At 66.4% G+C, this 9,244-nt stretch overlaps 1 protein-coding gene across 1 annotated transcript in view; it reads left to right on the forward strand.

Annotated features, from left to right (window-relative positions):
* Positions 1–9,244, forward strand: part of RASGRF1 (Ras protein specific guanine nucleotide releasing factor 1) — a 77,607-nt gene that overhangs the window by 50,379 nt on the left and 17,984 nt on the right. Inside the window, exons 12-14 of the mRNA XM_029952322.1 lie at positions 1,479–1,615; positions 3,052–3,134; positions 8,739–8,987. Of these exons, the coding sequence (XP_029808182.1) occupies positions 1,479–1,615; positions 3,052–3,134; positions 8,739–8,987 (469 nt within the window). The remainder of the gene's footprint in view (positions 1–1,478; positions 1,616–3,051; positions 3,135–8,738; positions 8,988–9,244) is intronic.

Raw genomic sequence — 9,244 nt, forward strand, 5'->3', positions numbered from 1 at the left:
GGTCCACCGAGCCCCCCCCATGCACAGGTCCACCGAGCCCCCCACACGCACAGGTCCACCGAGTCCCCCCCACACGGAGGCGGCCCTGGGTCTTGCAAATGAGGCTGGGAGGTCCTGGGCTAGCTCTGTTCTCCAGTGGGGAGTGTGGGGACACGTGGTAGCAGCGGGGGGGGGGGACACAGGGGGTCTGCCCCAGCAGTGGGGGAAGGGCTCTATGGGATTTCCCTCCCTGACGTCCCTGGGGGCAGGGCCCTTGTTTTAGGTTGCAGGGTGGAGTCACTAGTGTCCCTTGATTGGGTTGAGGTTGGTCCTCGTGTCCAGGGCACAGGGCCCTGTGTCTTCACCCTTCCCCAGACTAGGGTGCCCCAGAGCAGGGGGCATTGGAACCCCTCGGGTCCTGGTCCCGGCGGGGCCTTGGGCTGGGGGTGTGCCGGGCGCCAGGACCCTCGTCCACACACTCAGGCCCCTGCCCCAGGTCAGCCCCGACGGCAGGACTCCGTGCCGTCCCTCCCGGCCCACTGGATCGAGCCAGGCAGCCCGCGGGGGAAGGATAAATGTCCAGTGTGCCTGGAGCGCCCTTGGCCACGTGACCGTCTCCAGCCGTGGCCGCAGCTGGGCCACAGGAAAGCCGAGGCGCCAGTGCAGTGGTCAGGCCCGAGGCTGCCTTCCCTGCAGAGCCCAGGGAGGTAGAGCCCCCGCGCCATGCAGCACCCCCCCGACACCCCACTTCCCAGAGGACCTGGCCCTGTCCCAGCCCTGAGTCCTCACGTAGGACAGGCTCTCCTGTGCCCAGCAGAGAACCCCGCAATCCTCGAGGGTCCAAACTGGAAGGGGTGGGGGCCCCCGAGATGCCACATCATCTCTAAACGTGCACGGGGGCGTCTGCAGCCTGGGCAGGAAGGGTGCCCCCCCACAGCCACATAGCGACCACAGGACACGGGACCGGGCTGCCACGTGATTCTGCCACGTGATTCCGGTTCACGTGGGCACGGCAAAGGCATCATTGTGAGCTCAGTCTTCCAGCTCCAAGAGCTGAAGGAAGCTTTCAGGTTGAGAACAGCAACTAAAATACGGAGACAACACTTTGCCCTTGGGGAGCTGCAAACTGAGCTAAATGGCGGGTCGGGGCCCTGAAAGTGTGAGATGTGAGGTTCCCGGCCCGGCCCCCCTGGCATGGCAGGAGGACCCCACCCTGGGGCCGTGCTCGTCCTGGGCCCGCTGCTGAGGGTCTCCAGGACGCCGGCCCTCGTGACCTCGACCGCCCCGAGGTGTGGCGAGGGCAGAGGGCTGCCCGCGTGTTGTACGCTGCGTCTCAGCCCAGGCCCTTGCTCTGTCCATCTCTGGGGGGGGAGGGGCGGGCCTCGAGGGTGCCCAGCCACCACGGCGTCTCCCCCGGGGCTCAGACAGGCATGGCTTCGTCAGAGGTTCCCTGGCTCCAAGAGCCCCGCTCATGCTAACTCGTGTTTTGCGTCCGGAAGCCAAAGGACCCAACCAAGACATAGACCACTTGGATTTTAAGATCGGGGTGGAGCCCAAGGAATCCCCGCCGTTCACGGTCATCCTGGTGGCCTCGTCCAGACAGGAGAAGGCGGCGTGGACCAGCGACATCAGCCAGGTGAGCGGGGCCACCTGCTCCTGAAAGTGGGGTGGGGCCCGGGGGTGGCTGCGGGCTCTTGAGGAGAAGAGGCGAGTCCCCTCCAGGCACAGCCCCGAGACCACAGCGGCTGAGCTCCCGTGCAGAGTGGGCCGGGACCCTGCACACCTGGCCCCCCTGCTCCAGGGTCCTGAGCTCCCCTCAGGCTCCTGCAGACTTACTAGAAGCAAATCTCGGGCACAAAGCCTGGGAATCTGCATTTTAGCACATGCCCCAGGCCATTGGTATGCACAGAAAAGTGTATGCACCACAGCCCATGGATGCTAGAGACCACGGAGCTTGGCGGCCACAGGTCAGCTCTGCGGAGAGCATCAGCCTCCGTTGAGCCTGCGCTAGTGTTAGGGTCATGGACACCCCCCCCCAGAAGAGCACAAAGGGAAAACAGACTTTCCCAGCACCGCTGAGCAGAGTCGGAGGGCTGTGGGCTCCTGCGGGACCAGGCAGAGATGTGAGTCCGGAAGAGACCATCAGGATACGGGGTGGGGGGAGCTAGGAGCCCCTCCCCAGCCATCTGCCACCCCTCTGTGGGTGGGTGAGTGTGCTGGAGGCAGTGGGTGGACGGCAAAACTGGGAGTTTGCTCTCTTTAATGCTGGGCCCCCGCCCCAGGTCTGTGCCCCTCCTCTGGGCTCCCCTGACCACCTGTTCCCCCGACTCCGGGGCCTGTTGCCCATCCGGAAATGCCGGAAGAGCGAGGCAGGAGCGGGCGCTGTGTGGTGGGCGTCCTGGCGAAACCCGGAAACCAGACGCCAGGACAGAGTGCTGGCCCCAGTGGGAGTCGGGGCCCCCAGCCCGGTCCTGGGAGGGAGCCCTCCCGCGGCAAAGCTGAGGGGGTGGGATGAGAAGGCACCCCCCCCCCCCAAAAAAAAGGTGTTTTGGTTTTGGTGGGCACTGCTTCTTCAGGCCAGAATGTAGATTTTCATTTTCCAGCCCCTGTCCCAGCAGCCCCGCCCCTGCAGGGTGGGAGCTTCACCCTGGAAACCGCCTGCGGCCTCAGGGCGTTGGCCCAGGGTGGTCCGGGGACCCAGGGGGCAGGGCAGCATGCACACGCAGGAGGGTGGAGGGCCAGCCTCCTGGAGAGGGACCCTGAGCACCGCGGATCTGACCTCGCCCTTCACACCCCAGAGGTCAGCGACACCGGCGCCAGGTTGGGCACCTCCTCTTGTGAACAGCCCACTCGTGTGGGAGTCATTGTCCCCACCTGGAAGACAGGGACCGGAGGCCCAGGGAGGCCAGGCGAGCCCCCAGGCTGACGGGAGCTGGCCTCCAGACGCAGCCAAGGGAGGCGGTGCCCCGATGACACCCTCAGGGACGGGGACCCCGCGTCAGGCTGGGCACGCCAGCCGCCCCCTTGGGCTGACCCCCTCGGGCTCTGACCCTGGCCCCCCTCCGATTCCAGTGTGTGGACAACATCCGCTGCAACGGGCTCATGATGAATGCGTTTGAGGAGAATTCCAAGGTGACGGTGCCGCAGATGATCAAGTAAGTGCGGCCGGGCGCCGCCGGTCTGTGCGGGGCAGGTGCCGCCGGTCTGTGCGGGGCAGGTGCCCGCTGCCGCCGAGTTAGCGTCTGTCTGCATGCAGACTTTGGCCGAGCTTCTGGTTTAGGAGATGTGGGTTTCCGCGGTGGGCTGCAGGGCCCCTGCGTTAGTCTGGGCGGGCGCAGAGGCGAGGGGCTGGCATCCCGTGGGCACACTGTCCGAGCTCCCTGGTGGCCCGGCCTCGCCCCCGGCCTGCCCCGTCGCGGCGGTGGCCCATGGCTCCCTGACGCTCCGAGGCGGTGCTGGGGGTGGGGGCGCCCATGGGCAGGGAGGCCCAGGCAGGGTCCTCTGCGCAGCCGGCCAGCTCCCTGATGGCACAGCGGGGGTGGCGGAGTTGAGGAAGGACGGAGTGGGTCCCAGGCCGGCAGCCGCGGGGTGTTTCTGAGCTCGGGCTCCGCGTGCCACGAGGCCCCTCCCCACCACCTCCCAGGCTCACGTTGTTGGGGCCCGAGGAGGCAAGTGTGCCCGTCCTGGCCGAGAGCCGGTGGGGGCCCTGCGGGAGGGGGCGCCCGTCCAGGGAAGCGAGCGTGGCCGGCGGTGAGACAGCCTGCGTCCTGGGCCCTGCGTCCCGGGCCCTGCGTCCTGGGCCCTGCGTCCTCGGCCCTGCGTCCTGGGCCCTGCGTCCTGGGCCGCGTTCCCGGCCGGGCCTCGCCGCTCACTGGCCCAGGCCACTCTCGGACCCACGCGGTGAAGCGGGGGTTTCGTTTAACCCGCAAATTAGAGTCACACAGGGTTGCGGTCAAACGTGGAGCAGAGCCCACTCGTCTGCCCAGGATGCTTCTCACGGCTGCAGACGTGAGCGCGGTGTCCGCTGTGAAGGCGGAAAGGGTGACACAGTGCAGGGAATGTCCACATGGAAGGGACCGTGCGAGGACGCGCCGCCCCCGGGCTCCAGGAGGAGCAAGGGTTGTGGCAGCGGAGACGGCCGCAGGTGCCTGCTGCTCACCCTTCAGAGAGGGCCACGCTCGGGAAGTGATGAAGCCCCATCGTGAGTCAGAGGCGGAGCCTGCGTGGCACTAGAGGGCCCAGACTGAGTGGCGGTGACGTCACCTGTCACCGTGGGCAGGGCGACATCGTGCTGAGCATGAGGGTGGTGGAGGGGAAGGGCACCCAGGAGGACGGAACAGCATGAACGAGGGCGCAGAGGCAGGAAGGCCCATGTGTTTTGGGGCTGCAGGGCGGGGAGAGGGTGCTCGTGTGGGCGCCGCCTGGACGTGACCAGCGGCTGCGTCCACTGCCGGGCAGACGGTCAGCGCGTCTGTCCTAAACACCGTGAGACCCGGGGCGCCTGGGGGGCTCAGTCAGTGAAGCGTCCGACTTCGACTCAGGTCATGATCTCACGGTTCATGGGTTCGAGGCCCGCGTCGGGCTCTGTGCTGACAGCCCGGAGCCTGGAGCTGCTTCCGGTTCTGTGTCTCCCTCTCTCTCTGTGCCTCCGCTGCTCACACTCTCTCAAAAATAAACATTAAAAAAATTTTTTTTCATAAACAAATACACAAACACAGTGAGACCCGGGAGTTACGGCTGGTCTCACGGGGCCACTGTCCGGCCCCCTGGCCCCAGCAGGCTTCCCTGCCAATGGGTTGGTGACAAGCTGGCCCCAGGTGGACCCACAGGGGGTCCTGGGCCCTGGGCCCACGAGGTGTGTCCGAGCTGCCCGCAGAGCCGTACCAGGTGCCCTGCATTTCCAGGGCGCAGGGTAAAGGGCCAGAGCGGTGTGCCCGGCTGTGAGCCCCGAGTGTCCGCCGAGCCCCATGCGGGCCGTGCCGGGACCTCTGGCGCCGCCCGTCCTTCCGCCCTGGGCTCGCGCGCTGGGTGTGCATGTGTCTGCCGTGTCGCACGTTCCCTCGTGTTCCCTGGCGCAGGCGGGTTTTCCTAAACCACACGTGCCGTGGCCATAGACGGCGGGGCGGGAGTCGGGTGACGGCGCCGTGACAGGCAGTCGGGGTTTCCTCTGAGGCCGTCAGGGCTGCCTGGGCAGGGACGGCCTCCCCCAGCCGCCACTGTGGTAGGGAGCCAGTGGGGGCCCGTGCTGACCAGGGGACAGTCCCACACAAGCCCGAGTCTCTGGCACGGTCCCCTCGTCGGACTCTGAGTCAGGGGGGTCCTGACATGGGGTCTGCAGGACAAAGAGGCGGGAGGTCTGGGCCCTCTGGTGCGTGGCTGGTGGCCCCGGGCGAAAGGAGGGGCCCCGCCACACCTGCCCCCCTCCCGGCCCTGCGGCCCAGCCCGGGTGGGCTGTGAGGTGGGGACGTGCTCACGCTGGGAGGGGCCGAAGACCCCTTCTCGCAGGGGCAGGTGTGTGGCACACGGCCGGCGAGGGGATCCTCAGAGCTGGCGGGTCTGTACTGCACTCGCCCGTTTTACAGACGGGGCGCTGACGTCTGGGCGGCCAGGGGCCAGCAGTGACGGCCAGTTTGGTGGGGAGGGGGCAGGGAGGGGGTTTCTAGCCTTCTCTGCCCGTCCAGCAGCCCCATCAGGCTGGACACGCCGGGCCCGTGAGGTGTCGGCCCCCGGCCCCAGGCTGAGCCCCCCCCACCTGCAGACACGGTTTCCTGCCCGTCATCCTTTCTCTCGTTCCCCCGTGTCCGCATCTTCACTCTTCCGAGCCGGGTCGCTCTCTGTCCGCTCCGTGCGCCTGACGCCTTCTCCGGCCCCGCTCGCCCGCGGTCGCGGTCCGAGCCGGGAGAGACGCTCCGCGCCCAGGAGAGGGTTCCGCACCCTCAGCTCATTTCCGAGGGCCCAGCCTGCTCTCTCCTTGGACTCAGCAGTTTCCTCTCTGGCTCCCAGCAAACCTTTCTCATCTCAGATTATTATGCACTTTCCTAGTCACGGCGATAACCCCAGCTTGAGGTTCTAAAGCATCTGTGTCTCGCAGCCGTTTCCTCGGAGGGGCCCCTTCCTGCGTCTTCCGGAAGGTCTCCAAACCGCATTGCCTTTCCAGGCTCTGTGGGTTTCCCATGTTTTCTCATCTGAGAAGCAATCCCCACCGATACAGGAGGTTTGCTTATCCGTGAATATTTCCAACCCCAGGGGGGTTTCCAAAGAAGACCCTTAAAGGGCAGCGTCTGCACTCCTGACGGGAGGGTCCCCAGGGTCCCCAAGAGTGCCTGTGACTTCCACGGGGACACTCGATTACCTCCCGGGCGAGCTGAGCACCACACAGCACTCTGGGCCCATGGGGCACAGACTTCATTAAACATTTGCAAGATCGTTGTGAGGTGGGTCTTGATATTTCCATTGTACAGATGACGAAACTGACGCCCTGGAGACCGAGTACCTGGTCTGATGCCACAAGAAACAAGGGTGACAGGTGTCATTTGATTCCAAGCCTCATGTCCTTTCCTATTATGTGAGGAGTTCTGGCCGTGACAGCCTTTATGAGCTGAACTCACACTTCTTTAGATTCTTTTCCCAGAAGCTCATTTTGATGAGATTTCCGGGTTTTCCTTTTTGTAGCGCCGTGTGTGCTTGCTCACGTGTGTATCCTTCTAATCCCGTCCACCAGAACACGGGCGATCGAAGCTGCCGCCCGCATACAGCAGCCGCCAGATAGGACTCGGCCGGCGGTGCGCGAGGACGTGGGGCAAACCAAGCGTCGGGAAGGAAGCAGGAGGAGGCCCGGCGGGCGGTGCGCTTGCTGCGCCCCTGCTGGGGCGGGCACCGCGCCTGGGCCCCCGCTTCCCACTGCCACGGCAGAAAGCAAAGTGTGACTGCAGACGCTTGCGGGGCCGGACGTGGAAACGCCGCTGCGGCGGGCGGTCATGGCGGAAGCGCACTGCAAGAATGAGCATGCGCCCTCCTGGGCCCCCGCCGCCCCGGGGGAGGCCCCGACCCCAAGCCTGGTCAGCTGCACCCAACACCTGTCCACACGTGCGTGAGAGAACTGAGCCGTGCTGCTGCCACAGGCCCGACATGGAAGCTTCCAGAAGAAGAGTGGGATTGCTCTGGCTCAGGTCCCCTTCCAGTGGAAGTCACTTGGGTCAGGGGTGCAGGCCTCCGGGAGGTCTGGTCCAGGACACCTGCCCAAGCCCGAGGGTCTTACTTTTGGGAAATGCCTCAAATGCAGCGATCTGCCGCTGCCTGGACGCTGACCCTCATCCGCTAACAGGCAGCCCGGCCGGGGTCGGGAGGGCGAGGCCTGCCTGAGAGACGGAGCTGCCAAGAAGCCCCCTCCCGCCCCCACCCTCTCCCCGGCCCGGGCTGGGGGTCAGGCATCTTCCTCCGCTGAGCCGAGGGGGAGAGCGGCCGTGCCTGCTGGGGGGAGACATCACCGGTAAGAAAAGGAGCAGGATTTTCAGACAGAAACGAACCGGACTCTCGGGGACGGAACTCAGCTGTTTGTTACGTGTGCGGACTCTGGCTGGGGGGCTGGACCCCTCGTGTGGCCCCTGATTTTGATTTGTGAGCCCATGTTCTGGACGGATGTATCTGTGAAGACCTCGGTGGAGCCCGGTGGAGAAGAGCAGGCTGTGACTCTGCGGTCCCCAGACCACGGCGGTGGCACATCTGTGTTCCAAAGCCCCCGTGAGAGCACACGGTGCGTGCGCAGGGGCCCTGAGCTCCCTCCCCCTCCCCTGCCCCCAGAGCCTGGGTTAAAACGGGGAACTTGCAGTGGGTAGATTTTTCGAGGCCGCCTTCCAGGGTCTCAGCCTTCGCGGGGGCACGGGGGCCTGACTCTAGCTCCCCTCCTGTGGAAACCCAAGACGCTCGGTTCCCACGAGCGGCCGGTGCCCCGAAGGCACATGAGGCGTCAGCTGGTTTCCAGATCTCGCTCCGATTTTGCCCCTGGGAAGTGCCCCTTCCGGCCGTCTTGCCCTCACTGGGTTTTTACTGAGATACGATTCCCAAAACATCCAAGCCAGCATCTCCGGCGTGTGGTTAGTGGGCTTCGTGCGTTCCCTGCGTTGTGCGAGCATCAGCACCCGCGATCGGGGAACGCTTCCGTCACCCCCGGAGAAGCCCGGGCGTGTTGGGGCCAGTCCCCGCCACCCCCACCCCTGGCGGCCGGCAGCCTGCACTCCGTGTCTGTGCACGTGGCCATTGGGCGCACTTCCCATAAACGAAACCCTACGATACGCAGACTTGGTGTGCGGAGTCGCGCACTCGCCTGTCCAGACCCGGCCGCGCGGGCGCACCTGTCAGGATGCGGCCCCTCTCGCAGCCGAGGGGCGCTCCGTGTGGACAGACTGCGCGGGCTCACCCGTCTCCGGCTGGCGGGCTCCGTGCCGGCTCCCCTTCGGGGTGGTGAGAATCGCGGAGCCACGAACGCTGGTGGACAGGTTTCTGTGTGAACGGACGTCCCTCCGTCGTGTGAGCTCAGTGGGTCTTATGCCGTCGGGCACGTGGGACATGGTCTGGAGGACGTGGCCTCCTGCTCGGGGCCGTGCCCCGCAAAGTCGGGCCACGGTCCTTCAGCGCGCCGTCTGTGCGTCTGTGCGTCCGTCCGTCCCGAGCTGCTGCGCGTCGGGGAGCCGGTGACGGGCGGGGAGGCGGCCGTGGGCTCCTGAGCTCAGCCCCCGTCTCCCGGGGCCCCTCGCCCGCAGGTCGGACGCCTCCCTGTACTACGACGATGTGGACATCCGCTTCAGCAAGACCATGAACTCCTGCAAAGTGCCGCAGATCCGGTACGCCAGCGTGGGCCGGCTGCTGGAGCGGCTGACCGACCTGCGCTTCCTCAGCATCGACTTCCTCAACACCTTCCTACACTCCTACCGCGTCTTCACCACCGCCGTCGTGGTCCTGGACAAGCTCATCACCATCTACAGGAAGCCCGTCAGCGCCGTCCCCGCCAGGTGCGCGGCCGCCTCCGACGGGCCTGGGAGGGGGGCCCGGCTCGGCGCAGGGGCGGCAGAGGTGACCTGCTGGGGGGGTGTGGGGCACCTCCAGGGGCCGGGGACTGAGGGCCCCCCAGCTGTCTCTCCCCCCCTCCGCCCTGGGGGCTGACCACCCCCCAGCTGTCTCCCTCCCCCAACCTGGGGGCTGACTGTCCCCCAGCTGTCTTCTGCCCCCCCCCGCCCTGGGGGCTGACCGCCCCCCAGCTGTCTCTCCC

This window comes from Suricata suricatta, chromosome 9, assembly GCF_006229205.1.
Source record: "Suricata suricatta isolate VVHF042 chromosome 9, meerkat_22Aug2017_6uvM2_HiC, whole genome shotgun sequence".
In the NCBI taxonomy this organism is placed as follows: Eukaryota; Metazoa; Chordata; class Mammalia; order Carnivora; family Herpestidae; genus Suricata; species Suricata suricatta.